The 27472-nt window shown below is 44.4% G+C and overlaps 1 protein-coding gene across 1 annotated transcript in view; it reads left to right on the top strand.

Annotated features, from left to right (window-relative positions):
- The window catches only part of LOC135107138 (voltage-dependent calcium channel subunit alpha-2/delta-3-like), a 219528-nt gene that overhangs the window by 79779 nt on the left and 112277 nt on the right, over positions 1-27472 (top strand). The window contains exons 4-5 of the mRNA XM_064016848.1: positions 21138-21248; positions 26618-26846. Of these exons, the coding sequence (XP_063872918.1) occupies positions 21138-21248; positions 26618-26846 (340 nt within the window). The remainder of the gene's footprint in view (positions 1-21137; positions 21249-26617; positions 26847-27472) is intronic.

The following is a 27472-nucleotide window of genomic DNA, read 5'->3' as shown; positions in this document are numbered from 1 at the left end:
GTCGCTGGGCCACCAGGTGGAGACGGCGGGATGGGAAAGCGGCGGAGAGGAGCGCAGCGCGTCATGATCATGTTACCTTCACGGAGACATGCACACGTACAGAGAGAGAGAGAGAGAGAGAGAGAGAGAGAGAGAGAGAGAGAGAGAGAGAGAGAGAGAGAGAGAGAGAGAGAGACACACACACACACACACACACAAGACAAGGCAAAAGGTGTGAGAGAAGGTAAAAGGAAGACAAAGAATGAAAAGGTCATATAAAAGAGAGAGAGAAAAAAATATTTTCCCTCACACATCCTTTCTTCGCGTCACAAAAGACTGACAGCGTGGCAAGAGAATCACTTTGTTATTAATCTCAGTGTTTTTTTTTTTTTTTTTGCTAAAGAGCTTTTCCCGGCATGCTTGGGAGAAAAGTCGTCTTTCCCCGTGTGACGTCTTCGCTTGCTTTTTTTTTTCGTATTAATTTTCTGGCTCTTCTCTCGATCTTTCTATCTACAAGAATCCTCTTTGTTGGTTTTTCTTTCCTCATTTTTCGTTCTCTTTTTCATCCCTTCCTCTCTTCCCCTCTCCGGTGTAAGGAAAACTCTTTTATCATGTCACTTCTCCAAATCATCTTCATTTTTCTGAGCCCAGAAATTGCAACTTCTCTTTTATCTCTTCTGCAGGCCATTTTTTCCCTCCGCGAAGCGCCTTCGTCACAACTTGGCTGATTGATCCTCGCCTGTTTATCATTCATCCCTCCGCTCATTTGCATGGTGGCGCAGCGAGACCATCGCCTGAGAGGTCTCGGTGCGCCGCGGAGACTCCCTGCAGTCCCTCAGTGACAGCATTGCCCTCATAAGGCGACTGTGGCGCTGCTTCCAAACGTCATTTTGTGCCTCTTAAAAGGCCTCGTGCGTTCTTTACCTGCCGCCCTGCGACGATTGCTGCCTTACCAAGGTATTTTGTTGCCTCAGGGTGACGTGTCCCTCCCGCAGCGCCGCATTTCACTGCTCAGTGCCGCTGCTGCAGACTTCTGATTAGTTTTCTCTTTCTTTTAAAGGAAAACTTAATATTTTCATGTAGATCGGCGGAGGGAGTAAAGTTATTATTTTTAAGATGATGAATAGTTCTAGAGTGACTTGGAATGACACATCATTGTGAATCATACGTGATGACGATGGTGACGGCAGCCATGATACTGATGATGACGACAGTACTATCACTACTGCTACTAATAATGATAATAATAGTAATAACAATAATGATGTTTATAGCGATAAGATGATAAACAAATGGTTGATAACACTGATGACAATAGTACCAGTTAATAAACAGTGAAGATAATCACCAAAAAAAACAAAAAAAACAGTCAAGTTTCATCATTACATCGACACAAGGTAGTGCTAGAAACACCTTAACCAGCAACACATCTCAGAGTGATCCATGACTGTCACCACTTTCAATAGGCGACTTGTGCACTGGTATATAGGCCGAAGAACTGAGCTACCATTAACTCGCTCCTTCCGTGTGTGTGTGTGTGTGTGTGTGTGTTACTCTGGCTACAGTGACTGAAGTGTTCCCATTATATTAAACTGAACGGGAGGGAAGGAAGGGAGAGGGGTGATCAAGTGGGAGAGGGAGGGAAGGGAATGCTTGAGGGAGTGGAGGGAAGTGGGATAGAGAGAGGGTGAGAGGGTGAAGGGAGAGGGGGAGGAACAACATAACAGCTCTCGACGTCTCCCGCAGCTGACTCATTCCTCAGGGCCAGAGAGGGAGGGAGGGAGGTGAGGTGTTGGAGGAGGCACGGGAAAGGGAGAACTGATACGGGGAGGAAAGCAACCACACACAAACAGAGAGAGAGCGAGATAGAAAGAGAAGAGAGAGAGAGAGATTTTTAAAGGTAGATGGGAAAAGCAAATATAGCAAGAATTCTAAATTTAAATCATCTGAGTCACTTACACATGCATAGTTGACGATAACAGAAGGAATGCTAGCACAATAAACACAAGCCAAGTGATTTTCATAGTGTGTAACGTTTAGTGTTATTATCTCAGCAGGACGTATCTTGCTTACGGGTGTTGCCATACAAAGGACACGAGTCAGAGTTAGTTTCTCTATTTTTCTCCTTCAAACTCACAAGTAAAACGAGTTACTACGGTAATTTCGTCGCTTTTCCTTACGGAGTGATGATGGTGAGTGACGATAAGTTGGCGCATCAATGGAAGGAAGAAAGGAGGAAGGGAGAGAAACACTGTGAGCAAGAGACAAGCATACGAGGCCCAGACACAGAGAAGGAGGGTGACTGCCGGTAATTAAATTCATTCTAACGGCAAGAGAAGCGTGACCCCCTAGAGAACTTACTTGAGCTTTGGTGCAGGACAAATGGCACTAAGGCAATAATACTGTATTAAAAAGAAAGCCAAATAAATGAGAGAGAGAGAGAGAGAGAGAGAGAGAGAGAGAGAGAGAGAGGGAGAGAGAGAGAGAGAGAGGAGAGAGAGAGAGAGGAGAGCGAGGTTTGGAATAGCAAGATAATCGCCTTAACACAGATAAAAACGGTTGGGAGCGTGAGGCTGGCGGCAAGGGAATGTCTGTAAAGGGAAAACCGGAGGTAAAAGTGGCTGTGGTCGTGGGAAGCAGCGGTTGGTTGGTGCAGAGAGAGAGTTTCGGTGTAGAATGTGCCAAGCCTTGTGTACACCTTATCGAAACCACGTGTATGTGTGAAAGAAATAGAAGAAACAGTGTCAGGTATCACGTGAGAAGTGCGGGGGCGAGTGAGACCTGTGTTAAGTGCAGTGGTTCTTGTTCCCTGAGCATGTGGCTGCTTTCAAAATGATTCAGTCAACTTTGTGAAGATTGCCACTCACCAGAACAGGGTAGCGTTTGCATTTGGAATGGGAAATTATACCATGCTTCTGTTTTTTTTTTCTTCTTCTTTTCTTTGTGTGTGTGTATGTGTGTGTGTGTGTGTGTGTATATGAAGCGGACCCCCCCAAAAAAAAAAAATAGATAACAAAAAGTAAATAAGTCAGTAAATAGAAAGATGTGGAAGTTGCCACGGGAAATTAACATTATAATAGACAAAACTTTTCACACACACACACACATACACACACACACACACACACACACACACACACCCACACACACACACACACACACACAGATGTCCCATCACCACTAAGCTGTTTCAGACTCAGCGCCGCCAACACCACTGACTGCTTGAGGTACACGTGCTGCCACAAACATGAGGCACCAAACAACGCACCTCACCGCACTATGCAGCACACATGTTCCCCTTGACATAACACCACATGCTCTGCCCAAGACACCCCGCCACATGCACGCTGCCGCAGACACACTCACGCAATAATACCTGAAACTCACTGGTATAGTCATGGTCGATAGGCAAGTAACATGCCACACTTATTTCCACTGTGCCTTGCTCTTTCCCTGAATCTAATCTCCCTTCTGGCGGTCTCCTTGCAAACCTTGACTAGTAATAGATTCTTAGCATATCACACGGCTTGAAAGTGAAAGAAAGTTAAAGATACAACAGAAATAGTACAGAAGTTACTGAACAATCGGCTGGGAATGGTTAAACACACTTCTTAAGGCAAAGCTTCCCATATATATATACAGAATAACTGGTTGTCACGAACACACACGAACTATTGCAGCACACCCCCGCTAATAGTATTACAGTCGTGGTCTCAAGTCGAGAAACCTGCTACACCACTATTTATTTTCTTCTTTCAGCCCTAAATTTCCTGATCTGCTGACTGTCTCTTAACAAAACCTCATAATTGATATTGAGTTTAATAGAATAGAGTTTTAGCAGACCAGAGGATAAGAAAACGTGAAATGCAGTGACTGATATATTACGAGACTACAGACCGTGTTGGTATTACTTCGCTTATTCATACAAAACTTCCCCAGAATAACACAGAGTTACAGACACAACATAATTATGGCGGCAAACGCAAGACAACACCATTAATAGGAAAGGTGCCACTGATATCCCTTAAGCTAATCTGAGGACGTTACTGATGACAGGCCTTGCATCTCCCATTGTCACAAACCTAATTTTGTTTTCATGGGCTGGATAATCTTCCTCGGACATAGAGCCACAAACACTGTACCAAGTAATGGCCCACAAACATTGCATTAAGCACGGGACCACAGACATGGCACAAGTTACGACACCACAAACACTGCACTGAATATAGGGCCACAAACATTGCTTAGACCCGACCCACTAACACTGAATCAAGCGCGGAACCACAAACACTTCATTAAAGAAGGACCACAAACACTGCCCTGAATATTGGGCCGCAAACACCGCAGCAAACACGGGTCAAAAACACTACATCAAAAAATAACCACAAATACTGCATCAAACAGGCCACGAACAATGCTTTGGACACTGGGCCACAAACACAGGTCCATAAATACAGCTTCAAACAAGTTGCTGTACCAAAAAACAGCCTCGGGAGGACAACTTCAGGAACTGGCGGTAAAAATACGCGGCCGAGTCTCCCCAGAGGAAGCAAATATTGGAAGCTGCTGTTTTGTTCCTTTGCTCTCATGAATGCTGGCACCACCACTACCACCACCACCAGCACCACCACCACCATCCCACTCTCCCTTTGTACCCAGTCCCTCTATGTTGTCCTCACTTGATTCCAAGGTCCTTTTGCTCTTTTTGTTGAAAAGGGAAAATTCTATAGATTCTGATTTTGTTGAAGTAATTGTAGTAGCAATAGTTGTAGTATACAGTGGTAATAGTAATGGGAATATTATTTATCTATCTATTTATCTTTCTATTTGTCTATCTTTCTATGCATACACTAAATTGTGAATGGGTTTAATAGAAAAAATAAATAAATCTTCCTCCTTCTTCTTTTTTCATTCTTATTCTTATTTCTTCTTTTTTTTTTTATCATTATATGCTACGAGACTTCCAGCGCTACAAATCACCTCGTCCCTTTCACAAGAAGCTCACGTATTATATATCCCAGAAGTTGAGTACGTAAACACGCGTTGCCAAAGAACACGAGGTGCAAGGGAAGAAAATACTAGGAAATGCGTTCAAGGTTGTAGTTGGCGCGGGGAAAAAGCAGGCAAACACGATGATACATAACACCCCAACAACAACTGTGGGCGATATCCATACGAGTCCCGGCCAATCATGGAGCGCCGTGTGGTCTGCAGCTCAAGGCTCGTCGCTCCCCCGCAAGGAGGTGGGCGACGCGGCTGCCACTGCATAGTTGTCGTACCCCCCTCACTGCATGCTTGAACGCTCTAACAGGCTCGAGTGGAAGGTGTTTGGGTGTTTCAAAGGGCGTTCTCGTGATTTTAATGTTGGGTTAACGAGGATTATGCACATGAATAAGGAAGATCGTATTTAACATTATCTAGAGGGTGTTATGTAATGATAGTTTAACGAGGGATTACGTACCTGCAATACAAGCAATACTGTTAACAGGTTTCAATGTAGGTTACTTGATTTCATGTGGCGTTTTCATAATTCTGGTGTGGAATTTCAGTATGGAAGGAAGTGTACGTTATGAGAGAGAGAGAGAGAGAGAGAGAGAGAGAGAGAGAGAGAGAGAGAGAGGAGGAGAGAGGAGAGAGAGAGAGAGAGAGAGAGAGAGAGAGAGAGAGAACAAAAAAGAAGAACCAGACTCATCTATATCTGTAACCTTTGAAAATGGTTCCAACGAAAGCCCACACCATTTCGAAACCCACTGGCCTCCTGAAGGAACCTCAGCACCCGCCTCGTATTTGAAGATTTGATAGATCCCTCGATGTTCACGTAATGATATCCCAAGAAGAAAACGCATACAGCATCTCTTTATGTATCAAGTTTGCTCTACTTTGTTATCTCTTGCTTCAGAAACAGTAATCAGGAACTGCATTTGTCGCTGATCTTCACTCTCCTTGTTTACTTGCGCAGAAGACCAGCTGCTCCTTGTTTGCGTGTGCAGGAACCCGGCGCACTTAATCTCATTCCTCAGCATAGAAATGACGCGTGGATCTAGGACAGTATTTTAACATTTCACGATGGCGATTGAATAACAAAGGGAAAGAGGGAGTAGAAGAGGAGAGGCTGTGGGTGTTTGGAGAAGGCGACGGGAGAGGTGGCAGGGGCGAGGGTTACGGGGGACCGGAGGCAGGAGATGATGGTTATAATGAGAGAGAGAGAGAGAGAGAGAGAGAGGAGGAGAGAGAGAGAGAGAGAGAGAGAGAGAGAGAGAGAGAGAGAGAGAGAGAGAGTGAGTGTGTGTGTGGTGTGCACGTTTGTTTGTGCGCGCAGTACAATGTAATCGAAGTGACATAAAATTTCCGTGATGTGGCAACAGTGACCAAATATCAATAGCCGGCAGCTCCTCCTCCTCCTCCTCCTCCTCCTCCTCCTCCTCCTCCTCCTCCTTTCGTTCCGTCTTCAAGCTCTCCTTTTACTTCCACTTCCGCCTTTATCATTCCTTTATTTCCTCCTCATTCGCTGCTCGCATTTTCTCTCTCGCACCCTTTCCTTTATTCATTTTTTTTTTCATTATCTTCCCTCCCTCACTGCGTCCCTTCCTCCCTGCGTCCCTCCCTCTTTCTCCTTCTCTGTGTTCCTTCCACCCGTCTTTCTTACAATTTCGTGTGGATCCCCATCATTTATTTTCCTTCCCGTTTTCTAATTCACACTCATATAATTGGCTTTCCGTGCGATAGCGTTTCGTAAATTATTTCCTCATTCAACGGGAAAACTAAAGATATTTTTCTTTTTTTTCTAATCTTTTTTTCAGGGGTATTTTCTCGCGTCTATACATTGCTTACGTTTTCCACTGTTATTTTTTTTTTTTTTGTTAGTGGTAGTAATAGAAGTAGTAGTAGTAGTAGTAGTAGTAGTAGTAGTAGTAGTAGTAGTATGAACATTCTCGTGGGTACAGTTTGATAGCTGTAAACTTTTCCGCTGGTACTCAAAACACTTTTTTTTTTTCTCCTCCCCGTTCAGGAAGTCACTAACGTCTCTCGCATCAACTCCTTGTATTAATGAAGTAACCCAACAATCCATATGAAATAAAAATAAATAAATAAATAATAAAAAAATGAGGATTAAATAAAACGTTGGTATTTTGAACTCTTTTTAATTGGAAGCGAATCTCTAAAAATCTTCATTACATTAATAATTCCAAGAAAGCTACCACGAAGTAATGAATAGAAACTCACATCAGTAGGTATATATAAATCTATCATTGAGCGTAGTTAATGAAATATCTTGCTTTGTTTCCTTCATTCACAGTAAAATACGTAGAGAAATATATTGCTACTTGGTATAATGATGTAGTGAAGGAGTCGGTGCTTAGTGGGGAAGAATGAGGAGAATAAGGAAAAGGAGGAGGAAGAGGAGAAGGAAGAGGAAATGAATACGTGTGCTAGATGGGAGGGCGCTAGGACAAGGCTCACGAGGTCAACAGACGCACCACAATCCTAGCTAGACATGTACTATTCTTAGTGAACCGAAGAAATTAACCGCCGCAAGGATGGTATTTACTTCGCCTCCCCTCCTGGATGTGTCGTGGGGCGTGGCGGCGTCTTGCTGACCCCGCCGCCGCTACCGAGCTACCGGAGGAATGTGGCAGCAAGAAAGAAAGAGCAGGAGGTAGGGAAGGGAAGCCAATTTAATTCACATGTTTGGGGAAAAGTTTAAACTTGCGGCAGACTTCCTTAGTTGTCTCCTTCATGCTAGTTTAGGGAAGGCGGTCGGCGGAAATGTAACAGGAAAAAGCGTGTAACCTGAGGAATTGCCAGCCAACGTAACATGAGGGGAGGAAACTCAGTGGGGGAATAGAGGTAAAGGTGGAGTGATGATCAGGAAGACTCATTACTCCCTGTTCCCGCCTTTCCTTACCCTATCTAATATCTCAAACTAAATCACCTTTGAACTAAATCACTGTCGAACTGAATCACCATCAACATAAATCACCGTCGATATTAATCCCCATCCAACTAAATCACCACCCAAAAACTAAATCACCGTCTCACTTAACTGCCATCTGCCAACATTTACGAGCGACGCGTTGTCTTCAAATTAGTAAAGTGTTTGAGTTTTATTCAAGGGCCACAACTATAATGAGGACTGTGTATAATTGGTTATGTCTGAAGAGTATTGGGGTAACAACATCAATGTGTAACTCAGAAATGAAAGCAAAGCAAATTATAAAGCTGAAATAATAATTGGATTTAAATCTTAGTTAAAGTTTCAAATCTAAAGCTCTAAGTTTTAAGTCTCTCTCTCTCTCTCTCTCTCTCTCTCTCTCTCTCTCTCTCTCTCTCTCTCTCTCTCTCTCTCTCTCTCTCTCTCTCTCTCTCTCCCAATTGATTAATTGCGTTATTATGGTGGCAGTTTCTTTATTTTTAGAAAATTTGGAGCCCAGTCTCAAACGAGATAAACGACATAAAAATTGTCTTTTACGCGACGCAATTTTAATACTTTTTAAAGTTTTATTTTATTACTATGGCACTGTATCACATGTGGGCGGAATTGTAGGGCAGCAGTACTTTATTACAAGTGGGAGCCGCCGATAGTTGCGGCACACTCGCCCCAGAAGGGAAACGGCGCCCGGGAGAAAAATATTGGACGATATTTCCCGGGGTCCTCCTTACTCACTCCTTTCTATTAACTTAGCTGGAAGTAGGTATTACCTGGAAGCTGGATGTAAATGGACCGAAGGAAAATTCTAAGGGAAAGACTCAACACACACATTAATGCAACACCTCGGCAACTCCTTCATGACACGTCTTGTGTTGCACACCCTGCATCTTCTCTTGGAGAGATTTGTCTCAAAATATGTTGTGCAATTGGGGATTTAGGCTCATAATGTTACTGTAGCGGGAGAGAATAGTGTTTGCAACGCTAAATACTCCAGCAAAATAAGAGCATGTGTTTATCAGCATTTATATCACAGGACACAAGATGAAATACATGTAAGTTTTATCACATTCAGAGGTTTTATCAAGTCAGTTATACAAAATTGGTCTTAGATGTTTTGCATGTAAAGAAAGAATTATTGTTAAAGTGTCCTGCGCTGCATGTAGAGTTAAAGCGGGCTCAGAAAATTCCTAAATATACCAAATGGTTCCCCTAATGGTTTGATTGCGTAGTCCCTCACAACGGCTGATTCTCCAGGATGATCTGTGTCAGCCACTGGCGAGGCGCGGCCTGAAAACACTCGTGTATTTGTATGTGCGTGCTGTTCCTTGCTTCGCGAAATGTCCCTGGTAATAGCCACACTCCTGCTGCGCGCGGGCACACACACACACACACACACACACACACACACACACACACACACACACACACACACACACACACACACACACCCACACACACACACACACACACACACACACACACTTTTGATCACTAGCTGTAAAGATGAAATTGATCTAAAAGAATAATAGTAAAAAAAAAAAAAGTTAAAAAGGCGTCATGAAGCACGTCTGTTGCGTGGATAAGTCAGTGAACCGTCTGTTAGATGAGTATTGTGTTGAAGCACGTATACCTGCGACACTAAAACACGAAGTTTTTAACAATTACTCTGTACTCTGAAGGGACGCATCAAAAGCCTTAAAAAAACGGTTTATTCATATGTCGAATTTCACGTTTCGCTGACATATTGTGTATCAAATGTGAATTTATGTGACAAGAGTCAGACATCAGTCTCGCGGGTGGGGCGTGGCACTGTGTACACGCGGAGAAGAAAAAAAGTCCGCCGCTCCAGGCTTGTCGTGGGGCGGGCGAGGCTGCTGCTGCCCGAGGCTTGCAAAGCTGCCCTACTCGTACTGCCAGCAAAATTCGTTGTTTTGTCCTTACCGCGCCATGAAGGTAAAAAGCCTTCCTAAATTCTTTGCTTTATGTCTCTTTTACTTTATTTTTTTCTTAAGGCATGAAGATGTATGATCGTACTTGGGCGGGTGAGACGCCGCGGCTATAGTATATTAAACACAAGGCGACCAGCACTCGCGGGTCGACAGGAATTACCATACTACCATATGGCTGCTGCCATAACTTTAATACAGAACAATATTTATGAGGAGATTCGCTGGAAATTTTATTAACGTATATTTTTGCAGTAGATAATTCCTCGGTATTTTTATTTATTTTTTTATTTTTTGCATAACGTCTATCCAGAAAATGTGTTTGCTGCTTTGGAAAGACATCCACTTGGGAAAAAAGTGATGCTTGCCGTCCTTTGAGTCTGCAAGGCTTGAGTTGTTCCTTTAACTCTGAGTGGCACTTGAGACATTCTTCTTTGTGTGTCAGTCACAATCTTGCAGTTCACATCCGTCAAGCAGAAGAGGCAGGACGACTCTCAGGTTTATCTCCAGAGCATTCTTTTATCCTTATCTTAGCACGATGGGCACAAGATCCTGGTCTTTGGCTCTGGATAGTCTGCTAGTCCATTACACAAAAATAGATAACGTAGTTTACTAGTGTGCAATGGAAGCCAGGAGCTTAACGACCTCTTAAAGGCCAGGTCGTTCTGGCCAAAGAGGCGCCCCCGGCCCTCCCAGCCAGCGTCCACAAACACAACCACACCAGCCGGCAGTCAGCGGAAACTGATCAGACTTTGTGCTATGTAAATATTGCCGTACCTCACTGTGCCCCAGTTGTGTGTCCCGCAACCTGGCGAGACTAAATGTGTAGTCATACTTAGGCCAACACGGCTCTTCCAAGAACACAAAAATAAAGTCTTATTGTTTACAAGAGTGGTTTTAAGCAGCAGCAGTAATACCAGCAACAATAACAACAACAACAACAGTCATGAAATTTCTTTAATGCCATCTAAACATCAATTTCATACTTGTGCTTTGTGTAAGAGGAAAATTCTTCTCGTAAGTGTAATTTGAAAAGCGCTGTTTAGCGTCAGTGGCGTTACGTTTTTATAAACACTAACTGAGGCTGTGATAAACATGTGCCACCTATAGCATAATAAGGAGAGCGAGTACGGACGTGTTAAACAACAAAGCACAAAGGTCTATGGTGTAAATATAGACGGTGTGCAGGTCTTCTCATCGCCAAGCACACCAAGTGACGCAAGCCTTATAGATTTAGTCTGGTGGGCACAGCGTGGAGATGCCTGCATGGTGTGTCCTGTGGGCGCGTCCACTCCCCGACACTTTAAGTTGGTTATGGCAGATCAGACAGCGTGCGTACGTCAATTTCTGATGGTAGACAGCCGCAATTGTTACTATGCACGGCCGCAGTGCGCATGGAGTACAGATGTGTGTGGTTGTGAGAAAAGGATTTTGCGTCTGTGTCTGGTAACTCATAAGAATACTGTGCGCTGCTCATTCTTCATGTGAGTGCTGACATTACAGCCATCATCATTTAGGATCCAAGTGACAAATGGTAAAAATCGCCCTTTAAGAGGTTTCTCTCGAGCCGCTCACATTGAAGGAAAAAGAAAAAAGAAAAAAAAAGTTGGCATGTGTGTGTGAACTGAGGAGTATTTTCGTTCCTCTGTTCATCACTCAAAGGAATTAAAAGAAAGTCGGTCCAGGATAATACGTTCATAGCATTAAGGGTGCATTTTTAGGGCTTGCTTATTTATCGTGCTTATTTACGTATTGCGCTCTTGCATCAATCGTTACCCAGCGGCATTTTCATTATTCAGCTTTTCAATCACAATTTGGATAATTTTATAGTGTATGCCTGGACCGCGAGACGACAGAGAATCAATGAAACTGTGGGCCAAGTCTAAAACAGAAAATTAATTAGGTCAAGGGAGGATAAAAAGGAAGTGGGCCGATGTAATCACTGGGCTAAATAGCGCAGAAAAATCTCAGTTGTGGCGAAGGAAATTCCACCACGCAGGTTTCTTTCAATTAACTTTCAAGTATCTTTATTAGACAAAAACGGATCCGGGGTCTGGCTGTGCCTCGCCAAGCAGCAGCCACACCGCCATCGACGCCGCCACCACCACCGCCGCCTGTCCCGCCCAGCCCCACGACCACCGCCACCCGGCCTGCCGACGCCATACTTACAGGCGCTCACACACACACACACACACACACACACACACACACACACACACACACACACACACACACACACACACACACACACACACACACACACACATGCACACAGTAAATTTTATTCGTATTGTTTCATCATGTGAGCAAATTTGTCCCTAACATCGCTTGCATGTTGGCCAAGGTGTCTAACCCACCATTATACTGTAATTGTGTACGACTATGTGCAGTGTAATATTATTGTGTGTTAAGCACCTTTATTGCTTAACAAGTGGCGGGCATTCAATGTGCGTTTCACAATTGCTATCTTGCTAAAAAATAAACATTTATTTTCCTACAGAGTCTCGAGCACTGACTGACGGGTTTGTTGTGGTGGTTTGTCTTCAGCTTCCGGTGTAATTTGACGTTAGTAGTATTGAGTGTCCTCCTTGGCTTTACTGTCACAGACATGCGGAGGTAGTACTGTCACGTGTTTACTACATGGAAGGCGATTGAATCCCTGACCTTGTGTCACGTTCGTGCAAGGTTGGCGTGACCACTCAGCGCCGCACGGCACCGACGTAGTAGTACGAGTACTTGCGGGACGCCAGGACGGCTGAAACTCGCAGTGATTATTAAGTCGTGGTCATGGATGGAAGCAGGTTATGTTTGAGGTAATGGTAGATGATTGTTGATGGCAGATTACAGGTATCGCATTAAAGAGGTGTTTGATATCAGTAAGTCATGACATGAATTTCTGTGTTGGAACAAGTTCCGTGGTGCCGCAGCTGTCCTGGCTGTTCTCAGTGACGAGGGCAGCTCATTTCCTCTTGTGGAAAAGATATTAATATCTTAATATTGGTAGGAAAACTCTAGTCGTCATAATTTTTCTTAATTATTTTTATGGGAGGTAACCGTGTATCGTGCTGGCCGCCATTCCGCTACACAGCTTCTCAGAAGGGGGTGGTGGTAGTGGTGGAGGCGGCTCCTCAGCCACTCAGCCACCCCTTACCCCTAGCCTCTCGGCATGCTGAGCTCCTTTTCCCCACTTCTTTCTTGGCCACCCTCCACTCCATTCTCAAGTATCCAATCAAACTGACGGCATCCCATTTTCAAAGTTGAAAGAATCCAGCATTATTCCCAGACTTTACTGGAAGCATTCACAAAGACTGCAAGTGCATAAACTTAGTTTCAGTTAGGTTTGCAGAAAGATGCTATTTTTCTTTATCAAAAGAAGCAAACCCACACACAGACTATTAATTTTTAAGTGTTTGAGAACCAACAACGAGGAACTGAAATAGATTTTGAGGGAAACTTAACACGGTTACTCCAAACCACTTAGGTGCTCATCTCCCACTCCCCCAGGTGAAGGGTCTTGCTGCTGCTTTCGATGAAAAAAAAAAAAAAAAAACTCCGTTTCGCGTCTCGTGTTCAGCAATGTGAGACGCGAGTCGAAAGACATTGAAAAGCGTGTGTGTGATCTGCAACACTTCGGTAATGAAACAAGGGACCTCCCTATAGGTTTCGAGGCATTCTTTATTACCTGCCGTAACCAGGAGGGCCAGGTGTGCCATCCCTACTGCGTCACCCGGGGTCGCTGAGTAGTCGCCTCAAGAAGGAATGACAGAATCTAGTGAAGGATGTTTCGTATCTCTGAATATGACATTAGGTCTTGAGACAATTACACATGTCCAAGCATTCCAGATAAAAGATTGTCACCGTGTACTTCACTTTCCGAAACCATGTGCAGTTCTCACAAGAAGTAATATCTCAAAATTTTGTGAAACATTTTTTAAGATTTTTTTTTCCCTCCCCGGTATGTGACATTGATTCCTATGGCAGCTGTACATTGTTAGTGGGTACCGCGAACTTACCACTTGGCGCAGTGCTTATTTTACCCCCCCAGTATTGCCTCTCCACTTTCCCCAAACACTCTTGTTGGCGAATCCGCGTCCTTCCAGCATGGCGACATTACTAACCGATCTATAACGCGTCATCTGCAATATGGAAAAAACTACGCAAGTCGATGAAGTCTTCTCTCTCTCTCTCTCTCTCTCATCTCTCTCCTCTCTCTCTCTCTCTCTCTCTCTCTCTCTCTCTCTCTCTCTCTCTCTCTCATCTCTCTCTCTCTCTTCTCTCTCTCTCAGCCGTTCTCCACTTCTTACCACCACCACCACCACCACCACCACCACCACCACCACCAACTCTTACGTAATGTCTGTAAAATTTCTCCCACATTTTTCCAGTGACATTCGAAGTACATTTCATTTTAGCACATTATCTGGTTAACGATGATATCCTCTTGTCTTTATTTGCTATTCCTTGTACTTTTAAAACTCATCACGTGACTTCATACCACCACCACCATCACCACCACCACCATCATCACTTCCTCTTACGTAATGCCTGTGAAATTCATCCGTCCCCCACCCCCCGCCCATTTTTATAGTGACATTCAAAATACATTAGATTTTAACACATTTTATGACTAACGCTGGTCCCTTCTTGCCTCTCCTTGTTAATCCTTACATTTTTAAACTCATCACATGTTTATCACGTTCTGGTTGTAGTTGTCCAGCGAGGCAACAAGATCATCAACATATCCACAGTCCGTCCAGTCTGTAACTCCTCGTTAGTCTCACTCATTCACAGTTTCAGTATATTGGTTGGTTTGATGTGTGACTATTAAGTTATGATTTAGTTTGTGTTAGCTCTTACACATAGGTTCAGGCTTAAATCGTTTGTTATACTCGTAATTCACTTTCAGACTCGTATCATCATCATCATCAAGATATACAAGCCTGATAAAATAAATGCATTCTCCTTTTTTGTGTGTATTCATCATATTTCTTGCAGTCTTTATTTACAGACGCTAGCCAGACCAGTGTAATTTTGAATTATGCATAGAATAAAGAAAACAGGGTATAGCAGAGACATGTATTGTGTAAAAAAGTACAGACGCCAGCCCCTATCATTTTATATTGTAATTTAAAGCAACCCGTATATGCAGAAGAGAAAAAAGAGCGCTGAGGAAGGATAAAGAAAACGATGCACAGACGCCATGCCCATCAGGTTGTAGTGTAATTCACTGCCATGCGAGGAAGATGGCGTAATGGGGGCAACGCGGCCTGGGTGACGCCTCCTCCTGTCTCCTATTTCCACAGTTTTCATTCGATACCTGCTCTGCCTCTCCCCTCCTTTGAAGAAGTCCTTGCGATCCTCCTAGATTGGGCTCGGATACCTCGGCTGCTGCGGTGGAGTATTTCTTGCGACTCTGCTTCTTACACGCTGCTGCCTTACCGCCTCCGCTGTACCATTAATGAGGGAAGAATAATTATAATAAAGCTCTCCCGCCTCACATAAAAAACATTGATAATAAAGCTCTCCTGCCTCCATAAAAAACATGTCTCACTAATTTTTCTTAATGATTTAATAGAAGAGGAGATCGCCTGAACATCTTGCTCTTTCACGGAAGGCAGCTTAAGGCGAGATTAAGGTCACTAAACGCTTCCGCAGAAATCGTCATGGAGCTTAGGTCTCTCTCTCTCTCTCTCTCTCTCTCTCTCTCTCTCTCTCTCTCTCTCTCTCTCTCTCTCTCTCTCTCTCTCTCTCTCTCTCTCTCTCTGTTTTGTGATCGTCGTGAAACTGAAGTGAAAAAAAAAAACCTGCATAGTATTTATTTATTCATTTTTTTTTTTACTATTCTTATCTTTTATACGAACCGTAGTCTGTAGTTTGACTTTTGTGCTAAGTAGTGCGTCCCAAAATCGCAATGAATGTCGTAGGTAAATGCGCCCAACCAATCACGAAACCCGTCTGGTATTACTATTACTACCATTTCTTTGCCGTAAGTAATTGCAGACGACGTTCTATTTTCGCGTCCGTCACTGTAACAAGTCTCATTTTCCATGTGTGTCCGTTCTTAGCTTTTTCCCTGACGTCCTCTCACGTCTCGATTTCCCACCCCCTCACTCTCTCTCTCTCTCTCTCGTACCATACACTCATCTCCACTCGAGTCCTACACCCCCATATTCGTGCCACTCACCCACCCACCCTCCGCCGTCTCGCTTCACCCACACCTCTCCACGTCACGTCTTGTCCGTCCGCTCTTAACTCAAAGCCGGAGACGCGATGCTGCTATTTTTAAACCCCATCCAATTTTAAGCAAAGAATTTATGGTCCTCGAGAACTCAGGTTGAGACAAGGTTGTTTATGCACTTCTTCTGTTCATGTTGTGTAATTTTCATATTTTCCTTGCCGCCACGAGTCGTAAAATGGAAAGTTGCCCTGAGAGATTAAATGTGTCTGTTCTTTTCTTGTGATGAATCGTTTACTGTGATTGGCATGGATTTACGTCACTGGGGTCCTTTCCCTCCTGACTTATTTACGTATTTATTATGATGGTGGTGCTCCGGAACTTTGGTCCATTATATCATACGTCGTTAGCTGCTTTCGATTTACTAGCAAGCGCATTCACCGCGTATCTTCTCCTGTTGGTGTCCGATGCGTTCTGTTCTTCATGCGTAGTTTTATAATTGGATATTTAATATTTACCTTTATAATCACCGTACACCAGCACATCACCACCTCAGTTACCACTTCCACATCTTACATCGCCAGCATCACATCACCCCGCACACACACTCACCTGCGTAATCACCATCATTGCTTTCACCATCTCATAACAACACCACCACCACCACTACTGAGGGCGGGGGAACATCATTCTTGCCACCAGCGCCACCATTGCCAACATCGCCAGCACAACCACCAGCCTCATCACCATCGCCAGCAGCACCATCACTGTGTATCTGCGTCAATTAGCTGATCGATAATGCCACGCAGATGTCACCCTCGCCCCGGGAGGAGCAGCGAGGGGCGTTTGAGACGTGCTGTGGAGGAGGGAGGATTGGTTGCCTAAGAACACGGTATTACATGCTATTGTTCTACGGCACCTCGGGGTCTTCAGGCTGATTTTGTGGAGAATATGAGTTTTTTCGTCTTTTTTTTACACACACACACTCTCTTTCTCTCTCTCTCTCACACACACACACACACACACAAGGAGAGGCAATGGTGATGATTATTGATTGATTTCGACGCCGCATATCCAATGAAGGGCTCGTGACGGCATGTTGTTCCAGCCGCCAGCACCCGAGGCACCCCCGCTGCAGGTCTTGAGCGCCTGTAGCCCCGTGTGCGTCTGAAACAAAGGAGGAAAATAGTGCGTGTTTTGAACTGACAATCACGTACACCTTTAGCTCTCCACACACACACACACACACACACACACACACACACACACACACACACACACACACACACACGTTATAAAAATTTAATTCCATACAAACTCAAAGGAAAAAGAAAATGCAGGTTGAGATGACTCGGATGATTTAGAAACCGAGTGTTGTGTTTTATGATATTCTTGCATAATATTTTAGTTTATATAGTGATGTAGAGGATTATCATGGAAGAGAGAGAGAGAGAGAGAGAGAGAGAGAGAGAGAGAGAGAGAGAGAGAGAGAGAGAGAGAGAGAGAGAGACTGACGTTGGGGTTGTTTCCTTCGTTCATTCCTATAATGTACTTATGCATTTTACTTTACCGTCTTCGTTCACTGCGGGTAAGTGGTAGGGAAGTTAATGCATCCATACCATCAGCTTCTATGGTCTTGTGTACTTGTATTTTACTTCGGGTTCGTGTCGGAGTAAATTCTGTGTAGCGCAGAATGGTCCCCGCCACTCCTTCCCCTGCCACACGGGCGCCTCCAATACCAAGCAACGCCGCGTTTTCCCTGATGACACTGATGGCCTCCAGCCACGTACGGAGCTTGCTACTCTTTGGTTTGGTTCAGCTAGATGAGATAATGCAGAAATAGGTGGATAGACAGGTAGATAGGTAAGCAAATCGATAGGTAGATAGATAGGAAGATAAGTAGGAGAGAGAGAGAGAGAGAGAGAGAGAGAGAGAGAGAGAGAGAGAGAGAGAGAGAGAGAGAGAGAGAGAGAGAGAGAGAGAGTAAATAGTATAAGTAAAATGCCAAACACTTTTATAAGAAGAATAATATTTTTTTCTTGAAAATGCGTTTTTTCTCACAAGAGTCCTTTTTGAGCTGGAAGTTTTATTAAAGTGTAATACATTTTATTCGACAATAAATGTGAGAACAAAACTGAATATGTAATCAGCCATCATTTGCCTTACTGAAGCACACACACACACACACACACACACACACACACACAGCACCTTCATGCATCTGTCCGTGGGAGGAGGAGGAGGCCTTGACGGTAACAATGAAGGCTGCTCGCAGGTTCGGAGATTCGAATTCCGGGCACTCCTTTGTGGTAGCGAGTGTTTGTGTGTGCCCGTGCCTGTCTGCCGCTGTCTGCCTCTGTTCGGGTCTCTTCTCTTCTTGCTCTTCTATTCTTGCTCTTCTATTCTCTCTCTCTCTCTCTCTCTCTCTCTCTCTCTCTCTCTCTCTCTCTCTCTCTCTCTCTCTCTCTCTCTCTCTCTCTCTCTCTCTCTCTCTCTCTCTCTCTCTCTCTCTGAGAATTTGAAATCATTCTACGAACAGTATGTGGAGTATTCTAAGGAGGTATTCTCTCACAGATTGTACAAACAGAATTAACAGTCGAGCAGAGATGGAATAGTCATGAAAGAGTCTCGCCTCACTTGGGCTGGTATATAAATATTGCACAGGGGATGAAAGTTTTGCTCGCTGAGGAGATGAAAAGAACAATTCATTTCGTCCACACACCTCTTCCTCGCTCGCCGCCACCCTGCTTGCTTTGAAACCTGCCATTGTCCCAGCTCAAAACATCAGCGACAGTAGCAGCTATTGAGCGGCTCCACTCCTCTCCTCTCCAGGCAGCCGCGCCACAATACTCTTCCTCCTTCCTCTGAGTTTTTTATTAATTTCTGCCTGTTTTATTCTCTTCCTCGTGATAGATAGGAAACCACCATAGACTTGCGTTCAGGTGCAGTAGCCGGGTTATTCAAGTCGCGCGGCATAAAGTGTACGCGGCCTCAAAATGTTGAAATGCTTTCCGTGCTCGGCGCCAGGATGGAGCCGCCTCTGCGAGACTGACACCCACCTCATTTCTCTGTGAGAGGACAAGGGGGCGCGGGATGGAGATGGAGTCAGGGGGGTTGGGTTTGGAGAATTTTAAAGTAGAGGCACAAGACATGGGTTGAAAGACAAGAACTATGTTTAGCTATTTGCTGTTTATATTTTTAACCTAACAAGCAGGATCTTCTTGTTAGCCGAATGCGAAAAACATACGATGCTATGAAGAATATTATGCTATGAGGAAACAGAAGCAGGTGATCTAAGACAGTCTGAGATGTATAAGAAGGAATAAGTCTTTATAGAGCAGCGCGAGTCGTACAGTTACCTTGTAATCGAAATGAAGAGAGGAAGGAATGTCGGTGACTAGTTTCTCTCCGCATTTTTTTTATTTTATTTCTTTGTCATCAAGTTGAGAGAAGTCTGTGTGGGTGACTTTCCGCTCCTTTCTTCTTTTTTTATTATTCTTTTCATCAAGGGTGTAGCGGGAAGGAAGTGGGTTAAGCCTCATACGAAGACAGCAAGAGTGAAGAGACAAAGGAAGCGGGTGTAGATGCAGTTGTGGGCAAGTTCGTATTATCCACTGACTCCGCGACCACCTCTGCCTTGTGTCGGAGGGGGAAAACGTGTCTGTGTGTTTGTGTATCTGTCTTTCTGTCTCTCTGTCTGCATGTGTGTATTTGTGTATATGTGTGTGTGTGTGTGTGTGTGTATGTGTGTGTGTGTGTGTGTGTGTGTGTGTGTGTGTGTGTGTGGTTGTTTTCACTGCTGGTACTGACTTTCTTGTGCGCTCCTTGAAAATGGCCTGGCGATGCACGAGTGAAATATAAATGTTGCGAGTTTACATTAAATTTCTTCCCCTTCCTTTCTTGTACCACCACCACCACCACCACCACCACCACCAAACACACTCATAGTCTCCTATTTTCACCGTCATCCTTAACGTTACCGCCCTGGCAGTCGCCGCCCCGAGCAACAATACATCAACACGTTCCTCGCTGGCAGTACAAGCCCACACGTCTCCCGGGTCCATTGTCGCATGAATTGGCGCGTGGAGAGCAGGAGAGCAGGAGGGCGTGGTGCGCGGATGTCTTTTCAGTCTTCATGGATGTGCAAGGAGAACGTAAAGGAAGAACTGCATCAATCTTTGTATTCAGAATCGTGCCAGAACTTTGTTTATTGCCAGAAGCGCGGCGATAATACTGAAATTTAGGGACGGTTGGTTGAGGTTGGTGAGGGGTAAGGGACGAGGGCGGGATGGCAGCAGCAGCAGGAGGCAGCTGGAGGGAAGGAAGCCACCGACAGACAGCTGACGTAGGAAAATGAAAAATGTGCACTTTTCGTGTTGGTTTGATTAGGTCTGCGATGGCTAAGTTGATGGGGATGGTTGAGGTGGCGGTGTGCCAGGCTGCGGCGCCGTCTTCTTTGCCCTGCCTACTTACATGCCTACCTGCTAATCAGGTTATTTGTTGTTTTATAATGCAATGAACAGCAAACGTATGCATTTATTCCTATTCCTGTTATGTAACACAATGTGTTTGATGGTGGTCACTATACAAATTATTTCATAGTATTTGCTCGTTTCATATGATAACTACCTAGGAATAATGAGAGTTAAAGAGTGTTTCATTTATGTATGAATCCCTTGAGCGGTAAACCGAGGGAAGGTAGCTCAGGGAGGGAGGTAAAGCCGGCAATCTATCTATGGTATAACAGCCGCACACACCTTGTTGGATTGAAACCTGTGGATTTATTCCCTGTGAGCGCCAGAGATTGTTGGACCGTTCACCCTCACGTTCACCCTCACGTTCACTCTTACGTTCACCATACGGGACAAGTAAACACACTCAAGAATGAACGAGTGTCAATAACCTGGCGTAATAACATACCAAGAAGAAATACCCTTGTCTAACGCCCCTGAGTGGGTGTTATAATTATGTTTTGTCCTGCTGAATATATATTAACACTTAAAAGCATTTTATTTCAGAATTTGTGAATAGAATTGGAATTAAACGTTTTCACAGAATTCAATCACATGTCGTTTGCACAACTAATACTTTACTGTTTTCTTTACAGAACTTTCGCACGGGAGAAGCCACACTGCAAGAGAATGACGGCCTTCAGCTGGTGAAGGAGATGACCAGTGACGTGACCAACATGATGAAGTTCAAAGTGGACGCCGTCAACGTGAGTGTCATTGTCGTGGTGTAGTCCTTCCCCACGTCCCAGCCCACGACCCAGGCACATGACGAATGTTACCACTGCCTTTCATATCATGAGTAATGTTTGCGGAAGAAAGTAATGCAAACACCTGGTCAAGTCAGCTTCCTCATCCTAGTAGTGTCTGGAGCGCGTACCTGTGCCTGGATGCTTGAGCTTCCTGGTGTTTGTTGATGGTGTGATTAAAATTTAATGTCAACCTGTGTGGCTGAAAACCTCGCATAGGATAAGAGAGATGGCAGGCTTTAAATTGGTGGCTAATATCATATTGCTCAGGAAATTCAGATTTTCCATGAAAGCTATATTTATCCCCCCACCCCCGCGTCCCCTACACACACCAAGGCTGTGGGAGGTGCAGCAGTCTTTCCCCAATTTCCTCGGTGGACACATTATGAAAACTTTATTTTCAAGCGTGCATTTCATTTTCCAGGAAAATTTATTCCTAGGCCGACTACCTGGGCTCCTCCTATATGACGATAGCATCTGTTTACAGTGTGTGTGTGTGTGTGTGTGTGTGTGTGTGTGTGTGTGTGTGTGTGTGTGTGTGTGTGTGTGTGTTTAATATGCATGCATCTCTCCTCCTCGGCATCCTTGTCTTCGTCCTCATCATCACCAGTCACCTTTGAATCATTCATTCCAAAGGTAATTAGCAAAAAGCATCGTGAAAGCCCTTCATCATCCTTATCTGAGCTTCATCTGTTTCATTTCCTACAAGTGAATTTATTATCTTGCATTTCTGCCGTTGTCCTTGTAACGAAGCTCCTGGTTTCACATCAGGAGTGCTATTCGAATCTGATAAATACAGAGTGAGAGAGCTGCACTTCATAATGGTTAGTCAGTATTTGCTTTCATTCCAGCCATGAAGTAACAAGTGCAAGTGCTCGCAAATTTATTGTGTGCACTTCATTTGCTACATTTCTTACATTCGTACGTCGAGGATAAACGTTTTCTGTTCACAATTGTACATCCTGTCAAACGAACAACGAAAATTAAGATTAAACAAAGGAATGAAGTTCCTGCGGAGATGTTAACAGATTTTATTGAGAAATCAATGTAAACACGTAGGAATGAAGTAGGCAGAGGCCATTCTGACAAATTCTTGTTTGCTGCCGGTGCTGGCTAGGTAATCGAATCAGAAGCAATTGTCTTAAAAGTGGAATGAAATTAACAGTAACAAATTGTGCTTCATGTCCCTTGATCGTTCAATAGGACAATAAACTAAGGCTGTTAGAAAACACTATTGTAGGCAGACCAATATATACATGTATGTATAATAAATATGCGTACATTAAGAGTGTATATATGTAGTGTGTGTGTGTGTGTGTGTGTGTGTGTGTGTGTGTGTGTGTGTTTGTGCGCGCGCGTGCGCAGCATATTATCATAGGGGATAGAGTGTTTCCCGGAAGTTGGGCAACTTATGAAAAATTACTTGGCTGTTTCACAGACGATTGAATGAACATGAACAAAATTGGTATAAGGAAAACTGTTTTGTCTGTAGCGAGGTTACGCAATTCACGACGCATTATTGCTCGGAAGCTACATCTGTGAGAACAGAAAAGCGCGGCTCGTCCCAGCCCACTGCTCTCAGGTAGGATGTCGGCAGGAGACAAGGGAGCGTCACACACAGCAGCATTTAGACTAGAAAGCGAGAATATTGAAAAAAAAGTTATGATGAAGGTAAATGTTTCATGAGTTGTACTAGTCTCTCAAATGTTAAAATGACAGTCCGTTAGAGATGGGGGAAAAAAAAAAGATAATGTGAAATAAGAAAACAAATTAGAGTTGAGGATAGAGTGGTCACCATCAACACCAGCGTGACAGCGGACGTGTGAACAGAGGTGCAACCCCATCCCATCTGTGTCCAGTGTATTGACAATGACAGTGTTCAGTGTCGTGAATTGTAATACCTCTGTCACTACTTACTCTGTCCATCGATGACCCATTACTGTGGAAGGTACATTAGATGGTTTTCATGATAACAGTTTTTAACCTATTGAAAACCTTGATTGAACTTCAGTTTGTGCCAGGTAATCCCCCACTTCTGCAAGACAGACTGCAAGAAGCATGAGGTACTCTCATGGGTAGAAACAATAATGTATTAACAATTACACTTGTGGCAAAAAAAATGAAGTTAGTGGAGGCAGAAGTGAAGGAATATGGAGTCTGCTGAAGCAATTTGGAGTTGAACAAATAGAGAAACCGGTAAGAAATCTGTGTCCTATGGCTGACCAACTAACATACTGTAGACGCAACAACAAAAAGTAGCATTTGATACTTAAAAGGTCACGTAAGTAGTTGATACTGAATCGTTACTCCTTAATACTTCGGCTTGGCACCTGTTGTTTGATATCACCACACAATCCCACTCATGTCTTTTCAATGATTCTTACCGGAAGATTTAACAGTTAGCTGTAATAACTACACAATATTGCGGGGATAAAAGTCATGTAAAATTTGGAAGTAACGTGTCCAGCTTCATTCCTGCTAATTCTGCTTCAATGCAAATAAATCCATCCTTGCGTGTATGCTCTCCGACATTAGCCTGCACTGGGTATTGGCCACTCATTGGGCGAGAGTCATTGCGAATCATTTATCGGCATTATCGTAGTGACTGACGAGGCGCTGGAAATGATGTGTTAATCTTTGCTGTGACACTGAAGCTCTTGGTGGCTTTTGGTTCACTGGCTGCGAGGACATTGGTGCTGACAGGGAAACAAACACTATAACGCAGCGGAGAAGAAAGACTTGGATGTGAATGTAGTTGGCCAGCCAGTATTAGAGTTGTTCTTGTCGAGGAATTATCTGTGGAGTGAGGACGAGGAAATGGGCGAGCCGCGAGGGAACACAGTTGGTACTCACTTCTTCTCAGCAGAATTTACAACATGGAAAAGCCTTAATGTTCCAGCTTTCGTGTATACATAGCCAAAGTATTTATTCATTTATTGACTATCGCGTTTATAGTTGCATTAAGTAACGCGGTCTCACTTAAGTGTTTCGCCGGTGAGTCACGTTAAAGGAGGTCCAGTGTGTGGAAGAAAACGTTCACCGTGTAATATCGACCCACCGAATTTTCATCCCAAGGAAAAGGTGGAGTAAAGGAAGGTGGCGAAGCAGAGAGAGAGAGAGAGAGAGAGAGAGAGAGAGAGAGAGAGAGAGAGAGAGAGAGAGAGAGAGAGAGAGAGAGAGAGTTAAAAGAAGTACATACCAACTGTAGTTATTTTTAATGCTCTCTCTCTCTCTCTCTCTCTCTCTCTCTCTCTCTCTCTCTCTCTCTCTCTCTCTCTCTCTCTCTCTCTCTCTCTCTCTCTCTCTCTCTCCTTTTTCACCATCATCTTTCTACCTTACCTTCCTGATCCTCCTTGACCCAGCCACCCAGCTCAGCGATAGAGTGAACGCCACTACCCTGGAGACTGGCACCGGACAGCCTGCCTGGAAATGGTTGCCTCGGGGGGCGACAAGAGACTCAGTGGAATTTAAGAGTCGCACCAAAGGTCACCTCAGATTGTAGAGCATGAGAATGTGGTACGAACTTGTAGTGGGAAGTTGGATTTGTTGAGCGTAACCTTCCTAACTGTTCTCCTCCTCCTCCTGCTCTGCCTCGAGGAATGTAGAGGATGTAGGTGCTGGAGTTTGTGCACCCATAACGCCAAGCCGCGATGTCTCTGTTGCCTCGAACGTGGAATTCCTCAGGCGGTTATTGGCTAGTTGTTCTGTAGCGAGTTTTGGCTGTATACTCCGTCGCCCTATTTGCTGTAGACACATTAAGGCTGGAGTCCGTTCGCTGTGATGCATTAGGTTCCTCAGGCTCCTTTAGCACGTTGTTGCCTCAATCATGCCATACGTAGGTTCAAGTGACAGATGGTAACTTCTATTTCTCATATACTGTAGCCATAGGAAGGTTAGAGGGCGTGCAGCGTAATACATGTAGTCTCGCAGTATATTCTTTGCCTTAGATTAAGTTCCTTAGGAGGTTATTGTCCCATTGTGCTGATGAAAGTGACGTGTAAGCTACAGCTCTCATTTACCATAGCCATAAGGAGGTTGGAGAGCGGCAGCACAGCACATGTTGCCGCGATGTCTTTGTCTCCGTCAGTGGACTCCTTACTAGTGACGGGTGTAAAGTCTTGCTCCTAATTTACAGTGGACATATAGACGGATTAAGCCGATTTGGACCTCCTTGCACAGTAACCGTCTTAACTCACTATGAAGCCAAGTAAGGCCAAATAGGACGGCGGGTTCATGAGTATCACCGCCACTGACTTACGTAGATCAGCTTGCGACAACTGGCGGGGCTGAGACTCCTGCCCCACCATGACTGGCCTGGTGGTGGCAGTACTTGCATTTTTATTACTCTTTGGATTGGATTGTAATGATAAGAATCGGTAGTAATGGGAATAGAAATGCTAATATGTTCAGAATGCCCCATTTATATTTGCATTATCACCAGGTAAATAGGTTAGGCATCTGAGGAAGCATGTCTTTTATGCGTGTCTGTGTTCCCTCGCTCCGCGTTGATCATATTACCTCCACCTCGCCGTCCTTCTCCCGGGGTTCTTTTTTTCCGTAATGTCAAAGGACGCCTCAGCTTTGTGTCGCGGAGGGCCCCGTGAAGGCGAGGTCGGTGTGGTCCGCCAGAAAGCCTGTGCTGAATGCAAATCAGCTGAAGGAAGGTTTGCTGTGGAGACAAAATAAGCAGCATGTGGTATCATACTTCACGTAAAAACCTTCTCATGCACACCTGCTGAAATATAGGAGTGTGTGAAGGCTTGTTGTTCTGTATGCCTTACATTTGTGCCGACAGAACGAGTGGGAAGCAGTGCCCATCACTCGTAATTTATTCGCAGGTCATTATATTACGTCTTGTTGACTCCCATGTTTGCAGTGAAGAATAGGCACTTCTTTGTGTATTTCGATGTTTCATGAACAGTTCCATGGGAGGCACTAAACAAAGAGAAAGGTTGTGACAAGTTTGCAGTCCTTTCTGAGACGCCCGTAGATCGAGAATGCACTTATTGTAAGTCTTCTTCTCTCTTCTTCTTCTTCTTTTCTTCTCCTCCTCCTCCTCCTCCTCCTCCTCCTCCTCCTCCTCCTCCTCCTCCTCCTCCTCCTCCTCCATAACCTTTCTCATGTTCATTTGGGGGTCGCTGTTCCTCTCTAACCTTCATAAGACAGACCTTTACCTCTTCAGCACTCAGTCCTTCTCTCTCTCTCAAAAAGAAAAGAAAGAAAATGGATCCTACCCGATAATCCAATCCCTTGTAACCTCTTTAGTTGCTAGTCAGGCGTTTTGTGGGAACGTGATGTGTGGGTTGTCTTATGTCTGTGTTCTTCCCCAGCGCATCATGAACGTGGCAGAGGAGGCGTCACTGGATAAGTACAAGCAGGAGGAGCCAGTCGACTATTACAACGCCAAGAGACTCAATCCCTCGCCAGACATCCCACAGGAGGCTATTGACGATAAAAACTACAGGAATTTGTCGCTGCTTTCCAACATTCACTTCGACGGCATACCCATCAACGAGAGCGTGTCGTCCGTCCATGTTCCTACCAACGTGTACGCCAAAGGTGAGTGTGGCTTGTGTTCTTAGTTCCCAACGTCTCCTTGTGTTGTGCGGTTCCTCCTCGACCGCATTGCTCTTGGTTGTTGGGTGAGCCACATTGCAAGTCTGGAGAGTTGTACAGTGTGGTAGCCTGTAGTGTTGGCGGCTCAGTTGGGTCTCTTATTTTCCTTTCTGATGGGCAGAGTTGGGAGAAGGTGAAAGTAATTCTTTGAACCACATGAATAGAGTCGCTGAGAAATATAGTGAAGTATATTTTTAGAATATAAATAAAATATCTTTGAATACTCTGTACGTATACTGGGTAAATTGAATGTGTTTTATTTTTTTTGTTTCCTAGTAAAGATGTACATCACATCCTGCAGTATAAGTAAGCGAGGAACAAAAAGAAAAATGCAGGAAAATGGATGAAAAAAGAAAAAAAAAACATATTTCTTTCTGAGGCGATGTCACGTAACATTTCTTGTCACTGTCAGTGGCTGTAATCCACCAACCAGGCCGTGCGTAGTACGTGCAGCACAGTGCACGACGAGTAAACCGCCGGCGTGAGCAGGGAAGAACACACCACCGACCCGCTACACTCCACTCCCGCCCTCCCTGTATCGTCTCTCGCCTCCCTCGCCGAGCCTTCCA

Source organism: Scylla paramamosain, chromosome 14, assembly GCF_035594125.1.
Source record: "Scylla paramamosain isolate STU-SP2022 chromosome 14, ASM3559412v1, whole genome shotgun sequence".
Lineage (NCBI taxonomy): Eukaryota > Metazoa > Arthropoda > Malacostraca > Decapoda > Portunidae > Scylla > Scylla paramamosain.
The sequence above is the reverse complement of the archived record's forward strand: the minus strand, read 5'-3'. Positions and strand labels throughout refer to the sequence as shown.